The sequence below is a fragment of the Fusarium flagelliforme genome (assembly GCF_020744385.1).
Source record: "Fusarium flagelliforme strain FIESC 12 MPI-CAGE-AA-0113 chromosome Unknown B0J16scaffold_1, whole genome shotgun sequence".
NCBI classification, from domain to species: Eukaryota; Fungi; Ascomycota; class Sordariomycetes; order Hypocreales; family Nectriaceae; genus Fusarium; species Fusarium flagelliforme.
Window position 1 is genome coordinate 8,649,812 of NW_025763503.1, and position 19,081 is coordinate 8,668,892.

Genomic DNA, 19,081 nt, shown 5'->3' on the forward strand with positions numbered 1-19,081 from the left:
TTTATTGTTCTTTTTACTTTACTTTATTTTCTTTTTACCTTTACTTATTTTCTTTTTACCTTTACTTATGTTCTTTTTACTTCCTTATTATCTTTTATACACACTCTTTCTTTTACTTTTTCTTTTCATATAATTCTTTTACTTTCACTATTTATTTTTATTTCATTTAACCCTTACGCTCTTAAACTCTCTTCTCTAATATTATTTTTATTTATTCTTTATGTTATTATTCTTCATCTTTTTATTCTCATACTTTCTCTCTTTATTAAACTTTACATATATACTATCTTAATTCTTTTTTTATTTTCTCTTACTTTCTTTATTATTATTATATAAAATTGCCTATAATATATTATCTTTTCTTTACCTTTAAAGATCTCTATATAAATAGTTCTCTTTTATTATTAATATCCTCTTAATTACCTATTTTATATAAAAACCCCTTCATTTTTTTTAAAACTAAACGTAACCTTCTTTCCTTTTTATACTACTACTTATTTACTTTATTAAAACTTAATAATATTAATACTATTCTCTTTCTATTATCTCGGTAATTACTATATATTCTATTTCCTTCCTACCCTCCCTTATTTTAAATCTACCCTACTGGCCTATCTACCTTAAAATGCCTTTTATTATACTAACTCTACCCTTTATCATTACGGTCCGGCTTGATAACGGTATTCTTAACCTGTATATTAAAACTATCTGCTATAACTGCTCCACCTGTCTTTATATCTACATCCCTATTCCTTATCTCCTACCCCTCCTCCATGCCCGCTTAATCCGAACCACCAACTAACATAACCAGCTTGCCTGTATTCCACCTTCTCCCTTACTACCCCATTCCACTAACTCCCCTAACCATGTGTAAAATCGGCCATGCAACTCTCCATCCTACTCTACCGCCTCGTTAACCCCCATTATTCTTCTTACCTGACTATCCTACCAATCTCTCGCCCGAATTCGTTGCGCCACTATGATCTTGAAAATTAACCCCTTGCCATACTAACATCTACCCCTGACTACCCTTTTGAACAACTGCCCATTGTTGCTTGCTGCTACCTAACTGTTGCATATCTCTTGCGGTAATCTGCAACGGAAATATGCTGCAAACTTCGCGAACCTCTTCTTGTCTGATACCTCCTCCTGCACTAATCCTGCCCCTTGCTGTATATGTTCCCATCCTTCTGTCCCCTTATGCGGACACGTATTCACCTCGTTGACTGATACCTCTGCTGTTCCATCGATCTTGCATACCACATAACGCCCTACCCACTCTGCTAATATATCCTCGAATATACCCACCTCCTCGGCTTCTTGCATTACCTGCAACCGCCTCTCTATATCGATCTGTCGAATCAATCTTCGGCTTCGATTGTAATCATCATCCACTGCCGCCTCTGCCTCTGCTTCCGTTCCCACTTCCGCTCCTGCTGCTGCCCCTGCCCCTTCACTCTCTTCCCCCTGGCTCTCCTCGATATCGCCGGCTATTGACCCGGCCATTGCGCCTCTTCCCACCGACTCTTGACACACGTTACACATCTCCTCCTCCTCTTCTTTACATCTAAATCGGTCGATGCAACCGTCTATCTCTCGATCCAATACCTCTCTTCGACATCGACTGCTGCCCACATACTCAACTATATCTTTATCCCATGCCTATGACTTTTGCTCCTCTTGCGGCTCCTGCTGCTGCTGCTCCAACTATGACCGTCGTATGACCACCACGGACTCGCTCTTCTGCCTGTTGCGTCCTCCTCGTCCACTCTCCTGCACAAAATTTACCAACTGCCGCGGCATGCCGCCGTGTACTACCAACCGCACGTTCAGATCGTTAACCCCTAACCCTAATGCGTTCGTTGCTGCTATCCATCCCGACTTACCTCCTCGGCTGCTTATCCACTTTTCTACTATCTGTGCCTTTGCTTCCCTATTACTGGCCCCTTGCTAATACGCCGGATATGCCAATGCCTTTGCAATCCCCTGCATACGCTTGATTGTCCTACCATATATGATTACTTTGCCCTCCTGATGTTGTGCTGTCCATTCCCTTACAATCTGACTTACCCTTTTCATAATATTATGATCCTCTTTGCCCTCTTCCTCCCCCTCCCTATTTACCTTCACTCCGCCTAATCCGGCCTTGACTCTCTTGCGGCCTGCGTTTGCCATTCTTCTATTATTACCTTCCCCTCCTCCTCCTGTTTCTCTTGCTCTACCTCCTCTATCCTCTATCACATCCACCCTATACTCGATATTCTTACGCGTTGTTAGCTCTCGAAACATAATAACCCTCTGCGGCATAAATCGCATTAACTGAAAAAATTCCATCTCCTGCACTGGCTTTAACGTCGCTGTTAAACAAATCACCGGTACCCCGAAATCCTGCAATACCTTACCCAACTGTGCTATCTGTGGCTGAAATGACATACTGCAACCTAAAACCGTGTAGCACTTATCTACCACAACCCAATCTAACTTCTGTTGCCTATGCATTCTCTCAATGAATGCCCTAAAACCCTTACCAACGGCGGATTCTGGTGTTACGAATACTAACGATGCGGCCTGCTGTATACCTTGACTTTTCCATATGTATACATTAATCCCTAATTTTGCACACTGGACGGCTATATTATCCTCTAATGCTACTAATGGCGTTATTACCACTGTTACCCTGTCCGGTGTGCAATATGCCGGTAATATAAACGTTAAACTCTTCCCTCTACCGGTTGGTGTTACCTGTACGATTGGCCACTCCCCTCGCACTACGGCCCGGATTACCGACTCCTGCAACCCCCTGAATGTCACCGACGGACCCATTATCTGCCCTAACTGCCCCTTTAAATCTACCCGGTGCAACTGGCTAAATCTCTTCTGCTGTATTTCTTCCTGCTTATCGTTAAACCTACATCGGATTTGCTTCCTGCCTAACTGCTTTACTTGATCCTCCGCCCTGAACCTGAAAAATCGGTGCTACTGCATGCTGGCCTTGCGGAACTTATTACAGCTGCGTATTATGCCGAACTCTCCCTGACCGAATAAACGGGCGTAAATTAATCCGGCTATGTGTGAACTGTGACTGGCTTGTAAATCCTGGATGCTGTTTACTAAATCGCTGCCCTATCCCCCACCCTTGTTGTTATCGTTGTTGCCGAAATCGCTAATATTATCCTGTCCTCCTTTAAATACCTTGTTTAAATACCGGTTACTGATCCCTATTGCGATCTGTCTCTACGCGCTGATGTTGATCTCCTGGCCGGAAAACTGCGTGCTGTATTGCTGTAATACCCTTCTGACCCTGTTGCTTGTCCACTTGGGCTCGCGAAACTAATCCATGAATGCTGCTTCTTCCTCCTTTGCCTTCTGTCGCTCTTGCTCTGCTTCCCTGTCTCCTTTCCTTACCTTGGCATGCCATATCTTACTTTCCTTTCGCCCTTCTGCACTTACTACCTTATCTGCCTATAAAAATGCACTTTGTCTGTTCTTTATCTTTATCCGTTGCTGCACCTTCTGCCAAAATGGCAAAACCAACCATATGTACTATACTAATAACTCCTCTACCTTGCGGGGCAAATAACGGTGGATTACCTTGACCTTGTCCGTTTGCCGAAACCCTTTGTGGTACATGGTAACAAAACAAACCATGCCCTTGTGGATGAATATGTTGTGCACCCCGCTGTTTATTGTGTTCTACATCTGTAACCCTAAAATCTCGGTTGACTGTGCCGGCTGGCCCCCCAACATATGCATTAACATAAATAACTGGGACCGGAACTGCTTGATCATTCGGCTGTACCCCCGGATTGCCTGCTTCTGATACAGGCATTCCTTGTTTAATGGTTGGGCTAACTATATCCTGCCTCTGGATACCGATGTTTTGATCTGGTTTTGTACCTACCCTTCTCCCTTCTTGACCTAATCTTGATTCTCCTGGTCACATAAAAACAAATGCTCTAACGTGCTCTCGCCATGTTGGTCCTGGATCTTGGACTACGGTATGGCCGGTAATATATCTAAACTCGGTGGCCACTGCTGCTGTATACCCTCCTCTTTATTGTCTTGATTATCGTTAATACCTACGTAACCACTGGTTAACCGTAATAATGTCTGTTGTGCCTGTCCTACTAAACTGTGTAATATATCGGATATCTTGCTCATCCTAATCTGAATCTGCCTGTGAATGATCTGATCTCTACGCTAATTGATTGTCTTGGACCCTGGTGTTGTATATCGGATCCTTATACTATATGTCCTTGTGTTAATAATCTAATTTATCGGCGACGGCTGGGTATCCTTACCCTCGGGCATCTGAACTATGAATTGCCTTACCTTACGATGCATGATCTGGAATAACCCTTTGGCATTCTCCTTGGCCTGCTGCTTGCTTCCCTATTGTGCTAACTGCTGAACCTGCCCCTGGCGCTCTAATATTAACTAATATAATACTAAATACTGCGCTACCTTAATAATGGCTGAACAAATCGGCGTATAATTAACTACAGGGACCCATCTACTGCCCTTATCTAACCCTATGACGCCCAATGCACTAATGATAATGCTGTTGTAATGGTTGCTGCTCTTGAATGGATGGTCCAAAAACTGCACTACGGTATCCAAATAACTTCGGTGCAAACGCTTGTATATATATTGACCTCTACTATTGGCCCCCGTAATAACTTGTGTGACGCTGTGGTTAAATTTGTTCTATGCCTCTTCCTGTTGTATTGTTATCTTGTACGGTGGATGTAATCCTACCTTATCGCTTATAACGGATGGGCTGCTGCTGTAGCTGGTGGCGCTGTCGTTATCGGTATCCGTTGATGTGTTGCTGCTGTTACTATGGCTGCTTTTGTCGTCTTGACTGCCAATGTCCCTTGCGTGCTATGTATTGTATTGCTTCCAAATGCATAATAACTGCTGCCACTGGGACTTGTATTGTTCCTATGCATCCGGCTCTATTAACCCTTGAAACGGTTTTGTTGTTGTGATGTGTGCCTTCTTCTGTGCGATCTTGAATAACTCGGCTGTGCCGGGAAAACATTTACGTACCGTTGCGTTATATGCATTATCTAACACCTGCTTAAAAACGTCCTACATCTTCTGCAAAACGGGTTCGTTATTCCCGATCGGCCGCAACAATGCCCGTAAACGGTTGGGGTCGATGCCTTGTAAATGACGGGGCTAACCACACCGGTTCAACCACGCCTCGGCGTCCCACTTGTCATTAACGGTCTGGATGTTGCCGTTGGCTTCGCTCTCGAATGCTTGCTTGTTATCGTCGTGGATGGTCTTGAAAAACTGCATGGCGGTCTGGTGCTTGCGATCTGCCTGGTCATCCTCTTGACCTTGACCTTAACTCCTCGTCTGTTGGTGGCTGTATTGATTAATGGCTCGGCCAACCTCGAACCACCGCCTGCTGTGACCCTAATGGCATACTTGCTGTGCTTGAACACCCTCCCTCCATGGGACCAGCCAATGTGTCTGTCGGGCTTGTTATTAAACGTTTCCTCCCTTTTCCCAATTATTCTTCCACTGGTGCTTTATGCAGTAATGTTCCTACATCCTGCGTACCTCTCCTATAATATACGGGCATACATTGCAACCTAATCTATTTGCTTGGGGTAGATGGATAAATGGAATCGGCTGTATGGTTAGTAGCGGCGGCTTCTAATCCTTTAATTTACATTGATCCCGGGCTATACCTAGGACGGCGGCAACTTCCTTCTTAATATTCACCATTTGGCCGCAGGAAAAATAGCTGTGCTTTGTTTTTAAATGGTTATAAACCTTACTTGCAATAAATCTAATCTTACATTAGCTGCAAAATATAAATAGGAATAGGGGTAAATAAATAAATAGCTCTATATTAACGGTTAGTATAATCTTACGGGTTTTTAATTTAATGTTATTATTAACCTAAATGTACTAATAGATAAAAACTAATATATTGGGTTAAACTTGCTTTTGTGGTTACCTAGGTATTTCTAAACCTTATTAACTATAACCCTGGCTTTCCCTAACTTCCCTCTCCCCTCTAATATACCGGAACGCATAGGCCAATATAAATAAAAAATCTAACTAATTATCTTCTGGCCATAAATGGACCACTTGGTCTATTTCAACCACATTAACATTAATCTAACATACTTTAAACTAATTGCATGGCTGCCATTGGGCTTAAAATCAACTATTAACCCTGGGGAATTACTTACTATACTGTAACGAATTGATGCATACTACTATTGGCTATTTTACCTAATGGAATATCTACGACTCTGCCCCTCTACTTTTCTCTACGACCTGGCCCCCCAGCTTCAATAGCGCCTTTTCCATTTGTATGGTGTTTTCTACGACCCAGCCAGGCCAGGTCGTTGTTGACTTGTAGTGAGGCCAGGTCGTTGTTGACTTGTAGTGAGACTGCACACCAAGCTGCCTCGCTCGTTCCCCCAGCGTCGGACCGTACATGGCATCAAGATGGTGGGCTTAATGGCATCCACGAGGAGTCCATAACCTACAACCCAGAGAGCCGCAAGAACCGTATTCACGACTGCGCTCGTCTTGGGAACTGGCGAACGAATGGTAATCCAGAGGCCTATCGCACTGTTAGATTTCATGATTGGCTGAATAAGGGCCCCCACATAACCAAAAACGGCCACATCTTGACCGCTAAATTCTGATTGGCTACAGTACTTGGGACCGACAACGAGGTCAGCAATGTTACGATTGGTTACCGTAACAGCGCTATAAGGCTCTATAGGCAGCTGTAAGCACTGTCAAAACTTGGTTACCCTGGAACGCACCGCGAATCCGGGAAACGCACTGCGTTGTCTATTTCCGCAAAGTCACATGACTAGATAAATCCCAAACAGGCATAGCCTAGATCCGTCCCTAAAAGAGGGGAAGCCGGATACAGATTACATCAATTAAGCAACAATTAATGCCATCAGCAATTTAACAATTAAGAGTCTCAGAGCTATTTCTACAAAGCAAATAGCTGTAACTATTGAAAGGACGAACCGCTAATTACAGAAACGAACCGCGCACCCAATTATACCCGTGCGAAACCATATCTAGCAACTCTGCTACCAAGAACTACCTGCTCAATGGAGCAGCCGATTGGGATGCCTTCGAGCATGCCTATGCGCTGAAGATCTCAGCAGAGAGGGTATCTCATCTAGGTCGTCTAGAGGACCTATCTGACTTTCCGACTCTACGAATCCAAAAGCCTAGTTGTCCCGAATTTAGCAATTACCCCGTACGACTGGGTACCAAAGTGGAGTCTCAAGGTACGCAAAGCGGAACCGGAAATCGCACTGCAACCCTATCATCCGAGGCGTTAACCGCTACAAGCTACACTGAACTCTCTCGCAAGGATCAGGAAGCCTACAAGGTCAAAGTTACCTTATATAGAAATAACCTAGACCTCTTTAATAAAGAGGTAGATGGGATTTGAAATGTATTAAATTAGATAGTAGAAAAGATAGATCTACACTACGTAGAAACCTACTCCCCAGCAACAAACTGTACTGCAGATTATAATAATATTGCGCAATTCTATTCATCACTTAAAGCTGCATGCAGTATAAACGATAGTTAGCGATGGAAGGAAGCCCGCGCTTGCTATCTCCAAGTGCTTAAGGATACCGCGAACGGTCAAAAGGACTGGAGTAACTGGATTACCTCTTGGGAAAAGGCAATTCGCGTTGCACAACTCTGCAAGGTACCAGAGACAATTTACTTAAGCTCGTGGTTTAAAGACACCCAACAGGCTTTAGATCGCCATTTTAACGTATTCCTCCGAGTTAAGAGAGGTCAAAATAAGGATAGGATTGAAGCCGGAACGTACAAAACACTTGACTTTAGTTCTGAATTCCAGGAAGAAATCAAGAAGAGAAAGGTCCCCAAGGCAATCGCGCTACGCGTAGCAAAAGGGAGCTTCGCAATAGCTGCTGGAAATGCTACTCAAGAGAACGCAAAGCGAAGTCAGTCTACGACCCGCGAATCTAGAGAAGGGTCAGCAAAGAAGGCCAGGCCATTAATTGAAGGAAAGGCATACTGTACGCTGTGTAAAAGGAAACATAAGCTACCTAATATAGTCTTATGCTAGATTACCTTCCCTGAAAAGGCACCAAAGAACCTATACCCATCAAAGAAACAATTAGACCTATTTGCATAAAGACTTAAGGATAAGATGGAAGTGCGCGAGCTCTTTAAGCAGCTTAAACCCAGGGAAAGCAGTGCAAATAAGAAGGATAAATGACTATCCGTCACAAAACGCTTGATCTCCCCAAGCGCAGCTGCCTTCCTTACAACAGTTAGCAACTATCCTCTGCAATGCTTAACTATCCTAGACTTAGGAACAATAATCTATATCTTCAATAACACAAAACAATTTCAAGCCTACAAGATAGCCCAATACAGAGAAGGAGTATTTGCTGGCTTAAAGTGGCTACCAATCCTAGGTTTTGGGAAAGTAGCCCTAGAAGTGCAGGGCCTGAGAAACAAAGCGCGAATCCTTACTTTAAAGGGCGCAGCCTACTACCCACAGATAGGGACCAACCTCATGTCACTTCGCAAGCTACATCAAGCAGGATATTAGTAGGACCAGCGTAACAACAAGGATATCATCCATCACATCAATGGCCAGCCACTATGCACACTACAGCAGAAGCACAACCAGTATGTGCTTAAATATATTCCTGTACAATACGGATGCAGCGCATTTGCCGTAAACCACCTGCAAGTTAACTCACAAACTGCGAAACTACCCAATCGCGCTCTTGCAGCAACCTGGCACAGACGCCTAGGTCACCTAGGCCCAAGAAGCCTTGAACATCTAGTAAATCACACATTTAGTGCCCACATTAGAGGCCCAATAACTGTAGAATGTGATGTCTGCGGCAAGGCAAAGATGAAGAGACAGGAGCACTGCAAACCAAGGAAACCAAGTGCAAAACCAGGTAAACAAGTCTCACTTAACTTTCACGACTTTTACCTAGGTCTCAGCAAATACAATTCATACGGCTTGTTTACATGTAGGGCATTAGGCATAGTATAGGACTACTACTTTAAGAACCAATAAAAAAAGAACCTCCTTACAATAATAAAGAACTTCACCCAAATGCTTATAACAATGTATAATATTACATTACGCATGGTAGAAACCAATAACGAGCTACGCAGAAGCTAGCAAATCAGTGTCTGGCTTACCCAAGAAGGCATTGCAGTTAAAGAATATGCTCCACACACGCAACAACAGAACGGCTTAGGAGAACGTTCTGGGGGGGTAGTAAAAGAGAAAGTAAGGATACTAATAATTAACAGCCATCTTCCATCAGAGCTATAGCCAGAAATAGTAAGGACTGCAGTGTACCTACTTAACCGAACTCCAAAACAGGGACTCAACTAGAAGACTCCGTATAAGAGTTTCTTTTCAAGGATTTAAACTGCGCAAGAGACAGAGCAGCCGCAAATTGGCCATATAAAGGTCATTAGATGTAAAGCATTTGCAATAACTAAAACGGTACAGCTAAAAGATAAGAGGCTATGGTCTTAAACAAATCTAAAAGCATGGATTAGGTTCCTAGTTAGATACAACTTACAGAACATCTTTTAAGTGTGAAATCTAGTTACAAATAAGATCTATATTACTTAAGATATACTATTTAATAAAGAAGAATTCTTTAGTGCTAATATAATACAGATAAAAGAAACAATAGGGGAATAGATGCTTAAAGAGATCCAGGGACGCCTGGAAACTCTCATGTCGGCTAAGAAGCTCAACCAAGTCATGAACCCCTTGCAAGGGTCAGACGAGCTTAAAAACCCCGAATTAAACTTCAAAAGTCAAATTGAAGACTTGCCAACCGAATCCGAAGCGCAAAAAGAGCCTCAGACAAGCAAAGAATCTAAGTACACTTAAATGCGTTTCGAACCAATACCTACACCGCCAGAGAGCCCATTAGCAAGCTTCCTTGCACATATTGGTCTATATCCAGGGCATGTGCCTAAGCAAGATCTGCTTGCACTCAATCAAGCATTTTACGCAGGCCAAATGGCAGTACCAATTGCAAAGGCTAAAGACGGAGTTCTCACAAAGGCAAAGAGGAGTAGATACATCAGGGGAAAGCTCAAGCTCAGAGACGAAGCGCAAAGCTCACAAACGACCTTCGTCCCAGAAAGACAAAACTACCATAGGAGGAACCTACCAAAGGCTCCAAGCTCTTATAGTAGCCTGTCAGGACATAGGTTCGAAAAGGAGTTCAAATAGGCGCAAATCGATCATCTGAAGAGCCATAACCAGATGGGCTCCTGGTCTAAGATTGCAAGGTGCGATTTGTAAGTTTGCAATGCGCAAATACTTGACTGCATGTAGGTATTTACTTACAAGTTTAATAAGTATGGATACCTATGAAAATGCAAAGTAAGGCTTGTGGTTAGAGGAGACTAACAACAAAAGTTAATAACTAATAAGACCTATGCAGCTACGCTTGCTGGAAGGTTATTTAGAACGTTGCTAGCTATTGCTGTAAAGTATAACCTGGAACTGCTACAGTATAATGCTGTGAATGCATTTGTAAATGCGAAACTGCACTGCGATGTGTTCATAAGACTTCCACCTGGCTTTAGAAGAGGCGAAAAGGAAGGACAAGTGTTATTACTACATAAGGCACTGTATAGTCTACAGGTTACACCGCTATTGTGGCAAAAGGAGCTCAGAGGCACCCTACGCACTTTAGAATGCCAATAGATTCCAGATAAGCTATATTGCTACAAGAAGGGTAATATCTTTATCTTCTTCTATGTTAACGACATTATAATTGCGTTTAAGAAAGAGGAGAAGGAAGAGGCTATGCAGCTTATCTAATCTATTAAAGGAAGATACAACCTAACAGGAGGTAACAATCTTCAATGGTTCCTCGGAATGGAGGTTATCTGCAATTGCAAGGCGAAAGTAATCTGGGTAACTTAAACTATATATTTGGAGAAAATATACAAGTTAAGTACTGCAAATACCTGAAACGAAGCGCCCATGAGCAAAGAAGAACTCTTCCCCAATAAAGATACCGCTAAAAGTTAGACTTCAAATTGGTACAAACGAGCAGTTGGTTTAGCGCTCTACGCAAGCATCATAAGCAGACCCGATGTCTCATTTGCAGTCTTAAGACTGGCAAGATTTATGAATAACCTAAGTGAGCAATACCTTCATGCCCTTAATCGAGTGTTAAACTACCTCTATGCAACGCGATACCTTGGTTTGCAGTTTGGCCCGGGGGAAGGCTTTAAGGTCTACAGTGATGCATCTTACGGTAACAATACAATTAATCGGAAAAGCTCTTAAGGCTATGCAATAAAGCTGTACGGAAGCCTCATTGGATGGAGGGCAAATAAGTAAGATACAGTTACAACGTTAACTACAGAAGCAGAGTTGCTTGCAGCATGCTAAGCAGCAAAGGAAGGCACCTTCCAGCTGCGACTTTTGAACAGCCTCGGCGAGCTGCAAAACACGGTTTTGCACCTTAATTGTGACAACACTCAAACGATATCCCTTTTCACAAGTTCCTCTGAAAAGATAAAGACAAAACTCCGGTACGTGGATATCTACAACTACTAGCTGAGGGAACGTATCCAGCAGAAGACAATCTCTATAAGCTTTATTAAATTAAAAGAGAATATTGCAGATGGATTTACAAAGGTATTGCAAGGCCAAAGACTAAAGGAGTGTCTCCAACAGTTTAGGCTGGTTAACATTGAACATCACATTACAAAAAGGAGAAGTAAACTGCTAGAAGAAAGGACAATTAGCGAAATCCTAGAGGAGCTTTACTTATAGATAATAAAGTTTATTTTACGGTTTTGCATTGCGAAGTTAGGTACACATTATACTCAGAGAAAGAATTTATTTATCAACCTGCCCAGCGGGCAAGGGGCAGGGCAAGACCAGGCCACCGCAGCGCACAACAACCACGCGCAACTCGAAAACCCCAAACGAACCTCGCTCAAGCAAGGCAAGGATCCCCCGCAGTGGGAAAAGTGCCATCGGCACACCCCTTCAGGGCACATTTGACAGCGCAGCGGCGCTTGCCAAGCTTAGTCTTCTGCTACAAAAGTACAAGTTAGAAACGCACTGCAAAACCCGAAAACGAAGTGCTTACAGAGCTGGTGCAGGTTTCGTCAGCAGGAATGCTGGCGAGATAGTCCAAGAAGAACAACGCCATAGGGCGGGCGGGGACGGGGCTTGCAAAGTTAGCATACGAGCTGCAAAACAGGAAAAGGAACTGCGTACATGAGGGAACAGGAGCCACCAGGATTGCAGCGCTCGTAGCGCGCCTGGTTGGGCTCGTCCCAACAGTCACCCTGGCTGGAGCCAGCCATCGCGCTGCGCAAACACGGCAGGCAGGGCACGGGGCGGCGCACAGCAGGGCTACTCAAAAGTTAGAGCTGCTAAATCGGAATTTGAGCTGCATAACTTACACGGACTCAGCTGCCGAAGCAGCAGCAGCCATCTGCGCCTCACGGCGCGCGCGACGGACACGAGAAGGCTCGGCCTTCTTGCGCTTCTTGGGAAGGGAGGGGCTACCAACATGTTAGCACTTCAAAACCCCAAAACAAGCTGCGTACGTACCGGTTGGACTCGTCGCCAACAACGGAGTCCAAGTCCGTAAGCGCGGAGTCACTGCGCACTGGGATTAGCTACTTTGCACTGCAACAAGAAGAATAGAAATTTGAACTTACGAATCGCTGCCCGGAGGGCCAGGAGGAGGAGGAGGCGGCGGGGGAGGGGACGCGCCGACGGAAGCCATCTTCATATATATAAGCTGTACTACCACACAGTCAGCCGATGAGCACTTCGAAAGCGCGAAAAGAAGCGCGGTCCAAAAGAAACACTCACAAATTGAGAAGATGATAATGAAGAAGAAAAGAAGAAGGGTAGGAAAGAAGAAAAGAGAGATCTTTATGCCCCAGCAGGTAGCCTCTCTTTACAAAGAACAATAGGATCAATTCCTATTGTCACAAGGCAACAATAGGCAGATGTGGGGCACAGGCTGTAATTCACAGCAATTGAGGATTTAATTCACAAATTAAAGTCTGAAGCTACGGAGAGGGATTCAATTGATGCTATATGGACTACAGGTTGTCACTACGATTTCCAACCTGGGGGGGTATGTCAAAACTTGGTTACCCTGGAACGCACCGCGAATCCGGGAAACGCACTGCGTTGTCTATTTCCGCAAAGTCACATGACTAGATAAATCCCAAATAGGCATAGCCTAGATCCGTCCCTAAAAGAGGGGAAGCCGGATACAGATTACATCAATCAAGCAACAATTAATGCCATCAGCAATTTGACAAGCACCACTGTAATCGCTCACATAGTGATTATAGCCCGATCTTTTGCCCTGTGGCCTAACGGTTAGGTGCAACCGTTACAAGCAACTTCCAAGACGAATATACCAACAACAAGCTAAAAAGACTTATAGAAGTAAAAATAAGGCAAGATTTTGGGTCTTGGTTTGTACTTTTATATAGTTTTAATACGTTTTACATACATTCTGTGTCTAGTTTGAGTCGAGTAATATGCGATGTTTTTAGTTCAACCTTGGTACAGTAGGGTTATGCGATAATTAGGGGTATATAGTAGTCAGGAATAGAAGAGTAAAGATAGGTGATTAAGTAAAAAGCGGGAATGGGGCCAGTTCCTAACTAGAATACTTGGTAGGTTAAGACTCAGCTATTACTAGTCCTTGCCGGAGACTAAAAGTAACTCAGGTAACAAAACTATCCTAGTCGTCATTACTTACTATCGGCAGAAGAGCATTAGACGACATGTCTAGAGCGGCAGCCTTCTCAGCTTTAACTACTACCCAACCAGGGGGAACACGGCCTTGTATAGTTTCTTCAAAACCATCTAGCAAGGCAACATCAGCGTAGCTCAAAACACTATAATCAAGAAGAAACATACCTTTGCAGACATACAATATTTCAATAACGAAGGGGAGAAAAGTACCGAGTGCCAATACTTGGCCATAAGACCAGTCTGAATCTTCAGAGTTGTATCCACTTTTCTCCAGCAACAACTGCCTCAAGACAGTGATCAATATCAGCATGCACCACATTATTAGGCCTGCAGTCCATATAAAAACCCATTTGGCGGCTCTCCGCTTAGATCGTATAGCCACAGCGGCGCCTGGGCAGTTGCATTTGTCAAATAGACGAGGACCAAGTGTAAAGATAATACCTTCAAGAAGCCATTCCAAGCCAAAGACGAACATGGCACTAAAGGTAAGCAATCTTGCCTTCGTTATGATACCCAAAGAGCAATAAACCTCCCACGGAGAGTTGACGTATTCGAAAGATGCTGTGACGGCAGCCAAAGAGCACAAGACGAGGTACAGAATAAGATTGGTATAGAGAATAATAAGAGGGAAAGGATGCTCCTCGTCGGATGCATCATACATCTCTGCAGGAATCATGGTAAGAAAGAAAAATCCGTAGACGCAGAACACGGCTAGTTGGAAGGCAAGCGTAACCTGGGTGCTTTCACCAAAGGTTTTTCGGCGGGCGATAACCACTATAGCTGCGATATTGATAGTGAAGTTAAGCAGTATACAAGTGTTGATGAAAACGCCGGTTATGGTGTTCTGAAGCTCAAATACCCAGCGCAATTTCCTACTAGGGGTTATTCCTCGACGGTTCAGCCGCATTTTCCAGATGAGAAGCACAGGTAACAGAGTAGAAAGGACGGCCTGTATCCAAGAACTTATCATGACCTTGTGATAGTATCCTGTCAGCTGATGTGTGACGAAGATGGGAGTATTCTGAACATGTACGTACTCCTGGGCCAAGGATATCTGGTACACCACTCCAGCTGATAGACTTGCACACCTGGTCCAGGCAGGCATCAAAGGAAGACCCGATCACGCCCTGGTACAACTTGGAAGCCCTGTTGACTGTGGCATTTTTCATAAAAGTCATATTGGCGCCACCCAGCGTATGATACCAGTCGATCAATTGTCCATCGGTCGGTTGATGTCGCAATGCGACCGGTAGAGCCTGACGAAAGAATACCGCGGCTGCTTTGTCGCTGACTCCTATTTCTTCAGTCAGCCATGTGCGAGCGAAGGCGGCGACGATGCTGCAGTTTCGCGAGAAGTTAAGCTGGTTTATCGGCGGTGCCACCCAGGCGCAGTCGGGGTAATTGATTGTAATGCTCTCGTTGAAATACATAACTGATTCCTAGAAGTGGCAAATTCAGTTGCAAAAAAAGCTGGATCATGGCTGAAGCTAGATTCGAGGACTTCGGTTTGCTTTTGGAGAAAATCTGATCTCCGTTCCTTTACGGGTCCCTGCATATTTGCTCATCATAAGATGCCTTGTCTCTAAGCCACTTTGGCGCAAGGTTTAATAGTGTGGAGCCAAAAAGCCTACCCCAGAGGTTATTGGCTGTTACGCTAGCAACGTTGGGATTTCTTCGACTGGGAACAACCAAGTGACATTGCATATAAGCCACTCAGGCAGAATTGAGTCATTGGTTTATAAAAGGTTGACAAGATCTTTCGTGGTATCCCGCCATGTAAACATGATTGCGATGAGCCTAGAACTACCTCTTTGAGTGGCACAAGCCTACAGAGGGGTCACGACAAGAATGTACAACTAACTAGAATAACTCAAACTGAAGTCACTTCCTTACATATACTAAATTACATGATAATAGAAGTCCTCGCAGATTGGGTTGTTACAAATCGCTACTTCACACACCTTGCAGCCATACCATTTCTGACGTTTTATGTTAGGCACTGTCGAGCCACGACAGTCATAGCTAACTGATTTGTGTCTACCAGTTTTTTGCTAACCCCAAGTGAACCCGCCGCGGCCTGGTGACCAGGCCGTTCTATCTGCCCTGCCGATGGGCCGAGTGGCTAACTAGACGTAGGGGAAGCCCTAACTCGGACTAACTCATCCAGTCTTTACATTCCTATACCTAAAACAATATATCTTACCGGCATTTTAAAACAACTGTGATACATATCTTGATATCTTCCGTTTTACTTATATAAGTCCAAAACTCTCATACCATCTCATACAAACCAATATAACTTCTAGACTAGACTCTGAGGATATCGCCAGCTAAACATACACAAGTACGAGATATCAGAGGTAAGGCAGTGGCTGGTAGATCATGGAACAGGCCGTATCCAAGTGGTATATATAATGGAAAACTCTCCTAATATTAGTTTTCTCCTTCCCCAAACGTAAAGCTGTTGATACGGATATAGGAGATATATTACTATAGTTATAGTTTGAAGATACATTCTACTTAGCTATAGTAGACTGAATCCTGCTTACAGACCTTGTTACCTTGTAACCGTTAAAGGATATGACCTCAGAGCATATATCGTATGTTATTTTATTTCTTATCAAAAGTAATACATCGGTTGCTAAGTGACTCAGCGGCAGCCTGCAGAAAAGCAGGCTGGCTAAGCTTATAGGTGGGTATATATAAAGGCATTGCATTAGTTATCTATTAGCATCAGATATCTTATGGTCATATTAGCAGTTAAAACGTAATATGCACTAGCAGCGACTTGCGCCTTGCTGGCCTACGTCTTCCGTAGGACAGCGGAGGGTTATTTGGCATAATTTGCGTGGAGTTCAAGCTAGTCATTTGATGGGAATTCAGCTAAGACGCATTAAGAGAAGCTAAACTTAAGCTTATGCTAAAACAAGGTGGCCGTCTAGCGCCACAATATCATTACCTGCTACTCTATGGATGCTATTCCCTACTACAGCTTCGATCACTCTGTTAACTAGCTTCCGTTCTGACGAACGGGATTCATCTGTCTGCGCCTGTGGCTATGTGGCCTATTAATACTTTCTTTGCATCTAGTATCCCCATGTTCAGCCCCAAGTGGCTCATAGCTCTAAGCTTATACAGTGGCTAAGCTTCACTCTATCCAGGTGCTTGTTAAACTATAACTCTTTCCTATACCCAGAATTGGAGTAGAAAGACATCGATCTTCATCCCTGTTATCCTAGAGGCTATCATCACAAAGCAGAAGCACCCAGCCTCTACTACATACAGTTCAGTTTCAAATACTCATTAACAATACTAAACTCTATCCCGACTTCACAGTTACATCAATCACCATGCTCTTCAAGACAATCCTCGCTACAACTGTCGCGGCTTCCTCGGCTCTCGCTGCTCCTCTCGAAGCGCGCAATGTCACATCATCCTACTTTACTCCCTCAAACACCTGGCAGTACTCTGTCAATGATGGCGCCATCACATCCGCTTCAAGCCTTGTCGAGGTTTACAAGAGCACCGGCAACGGCGGCAAGGATCAGTCAGCCCTTGTGACATTTACCTACCCCGCCGCCGCCAAGGGCAAGCAGTGTCAGTTGGAGTTCCACCTCCCTGCCAACGCCAATCCTGCTGGCAGCAAGAAAATCGATGTATTCAGCAGCAGTAAGCCGGCTCCAGGTCCTACCAGCGGCTGGGGTCCTGGAAATCATCGCAACAGCCACATCGGTCGCCTCTCGGTCGTCGCTGGAGGAGCTGCCACTTGGGATGCCACTTATGGGCCCTCTCTTGCCGTCAAGACACCTTGTAAGGCGCCTGGTACGGTGGAAGCATTTGAGCTAGTGGGAGTCTGGGACTTTGACTCAATTAACTGGAACCCTTCTTCGGAGTATGGGCCTCGAATTGTCTATTAGCTAGTTCAGTCCAGCGCTTTGAATAGTTATTGTAAATATATAGATAATCAGTATAACTATACTGGAATCTGATAAGACAAACTTCTTATCTAAGCTACTGATTGGGTACTCTGGACAGGCCACCCTTGTCGGCTGAAGAATACTAGTTCCAGAGCCTACAGTTAGATTTAATAATAAAGTGTACTTCCGACATTTAATTAAAAGGAAAAGCATTCTATTATTTTCCTAGGGTTACATTTTACCGACTTACAAGTTTCTATAGAGATTGAATCGCTTGTTGTAGTCAAACTAGAGTTCGTCGGTTGCCCCATGTCATGCTAGCGCCGTTTCATTTCTCACCAAAAATAATTCGTCGGTTGCCAAACGACGCGGAGCATAGTTCCTAGGGCATTGTTCAAGAGCACGCGGGCATATGTGCCAGCATCAGTCATCTGGCAGATGTTTTGCAGATTTCCTGCCAGTCCCGGGTATTCCAACACGCGGCTTACAATTTCGATGTGAGCATCGCCGACATATTTGGGACCATGGCACGCGGCAGTTGGCTTTGCTACGCCTCGGACCATCATCGAGATAGCGACCTGGCTGGAGCAATCACTTCTTTACGCGCCACTCACGTCTGTCTCACGCCGACGCTTCTAGCTCAGCTTCTCCCTACAGATGTTCCCAGCTTGAGATACGTTCCTGTGGGAGGTGAAAGTCTCAATAAAGCAGATGTAGTAACCTGGGCAGGCAGAGTCTCCCTGAACCATATTTACGGCACTACCGAATCTACAATTTGGTGCACGCTCAATAATGACCTGCACCAGCAGTCTGATCCTACCAATATTGGACGGTCGTTTGGTTGCATTACCTGGATCACGAGTCCTACAGACCATGACCAACTCGTGCCGGTTAGTGCTATCGGTGAACTCCTGATTGAAGGGCCAATTCTCGCACGCGGCTACCTTAACGAGGAGGCCACTCAGAAGTCCTTTATTCGCGACCCACGTTGGCTCAAGACTTTTCGAACTGATGAAAATGCCCGATTCTACAAAATCGGGGACCTTGTGCGGTATGGAACAGACGGATCAATTCAGTTCATTGGCCGCAAGGACACGCAGGTCAAGTTGCAATAGTCGAGATCGAATATCATATGAGACAATTCTTGCTACCCTCTGCCCAAGTAGTGGCTGCTGCAATTGGGTCGGAGGACAGCGGAAAGGAACCTGATCTGGCCGCGTTTATATGTATGTCGGCTCTCGGTGGTAAATCTGATGCCACTAAGGCAGGGGTTGCACCAAAGGTGAGTAAACCTGCTCTAGATGTAGCACCTTTGCGCGCTCAGCTTGCCGAGTTGCTCCCGGCGTATATGGTGCCATCGGTA

The 19,081-nt window shown here is 44.4% G+C and overlaps 9 protein-coding genes across 9 annotated transcripts; 3 read left to right on the forward strand and 6 right to left on the reverse strand.

The window, feature by feature from the left end:
• Positions 1–777: 777 nt before the first annotated feature.
• Positions 778–1,733, reverse strand: B0J16DRAFT_48627 (uncharacterized protein). Its single transcript, XM_046133929.1, has one exon. The coding sequence runs from the start codon at positions 1,543–1,545 to the stop codon at positions 1,066–1,068; it is 480 nt and encodes a 159-aa protein (XP_045990765.1). The 5' UTR covers positions 1,546–1,733; the 3' UTR covers positions 778–1,065.
• On the reverse strand, positions 1,708–2,433 carry B0J16DRAFT_259846 (P-loop containing nucleoside triphosphate hydrolase protein; the record flags this gene model as incomplete). Its single annotated transcript, XM_046123225.1, is given in 3 exon segments — positions 1,708–1,939; positions 1,958–2,112; positions 2,242–2,433. The coding sequence occupies 3 exon segments, from the start codon at positions 2,431–2,433 to the stop codon at positions 1,708–1,710; spliced, it is 579 nt and encodes a 192-aa protein (XP_045990766.1).
• Positions 2,434–4,437: 2,004 nt separating this feature from the next.
• On the reverse strand, positions 4,438–4,599 carry B0J16DRAFT_257153 (uncharacterized protein; the record flags this gene model as incomplete). Its single annotated transcript, XM_046123140.1, has 1 exon — positions 4,438–4,599. A coding segment is annotated over one exon (162 nt), but the record flags the coding sequence as incomplete, so codon positions are not given.
• Positions 4,600–6,477: 1,878 nt separating this feature from the next.
• B0J16DRAFT_315403 (uncharacterized protein) lies at positions 6,478–8,602 on the forward strand (the record flags this gene model as incomplete). The annotated part of the gene is made up of 6 exons (XM_046125247.1): positions 6,478–6,480; positions 6,691–6,710; positions 6,761–6,766; positions 7,078–7,441; positions 7,601–8,060; positions 8,355–8,602. 6 exons carry the CDS (start codon positions 6,478–6,480, stop codon positions 8,600–8,602), a joined length of 1,101 nt encoding a protein of 366 aa, XP_045990768.1.
• Positions 8,603–8,870: 268 nt separating this feature from the next.
• On the reverse strand, positions 8,871–9,531 carry B0J16DRAFT_331609 (uncharacterized protein; the record flags this gene model as incomplete). Its single annotated transcript, XM_046126608.1, has 3 exons — positions 8,871–9,189; positions 9,253–9,408; positions 9,451–9,531. Coding segments are annotated over 3 exons (360 nt in total), but the record flags the coding sequence as incomplete, so codon positions are not given.
• Positions 9,532–12,002: 2,471 nt separating this feature from the next.
• Positions 12,003–12,806, reverse strand: B0J16DRAFT_379576 (uncharacterized protein; the record flags this gene model as incomplete). Its single annotated transcript, XM_046131006.1, has 6 exons — positions 12,003–12,104; positions 12,159–12,240; positions 12,290–12,427; positions 12,478–12,579; positions 12,629–12,679; positions 12,739–12,806. The coding sequence occupies 6 exons, from the start codon at positions 12,804–12,806 to the stop codon at positions 12,003–12,005; spliced, it is 543 nt and encodes a 180-aa protein (XP_045990770.1).
• Positions 12,807–13,719: 913 nt separating this feature from the next.
• B0J16DRAFT_410505 (uncharacterized protein) lies at positions 13,720–15,306 on the reverse strand. Its single transcript, XM_046133156.1, has 3 exons — positions 14,839–15,306; positions 13,967–14,774; positions 13,720–13,912 (listed from the first exon to the last, which is right to left on the reverse strand). Exons 1-3 carry the CDS (start codon positions 15,229–15,231, stop codon positions 13,788–13,790), a joined length of 1,326 nt encoding a protein of 441 aa, XP_045990771.1. The 5' UTR covers positions 15,232–15,306; the 3' UTR covers positions 13,720–13,787.
• Positions 15,307–17,151: 1,845 nt separating this feature from the next.
• On the forward strand, positions 17,152–17,718 carry B0J16DRAFT_379578 (uncharacterized protein; the record flags this gene model as incomplete). The annotated part of the gene is made up of 1 exon (XM_046131007.1): positions 17,152–17,718. One exon carries the CDS (start codon positions 17,152–17,154, stop codon positions 17,716–17,718), a length of 567 nt encoding a protein of 188 aa, XP_045990772.1.
• Positions 17,719–18,242: 524 nt separating this feature from the next.
• On the forward strand, positions 18,243–18,833 carry B0J16DRAFT_379579 (uncharacterized protein; the record flags this gene model as incomplete). The annotated part of the gene is made up of 1 exon (XM_046131008.1): positions 18,243–18,833. One exon carries the CDS (start codon positions 18,243–18,245, stop codon positions 18,831–18,833), a length of 591 nt encoding a protein of 196 aa, XP_045990773.1.
• Positions 18,834–19,081: the final 248 nt, after the last annotated feature.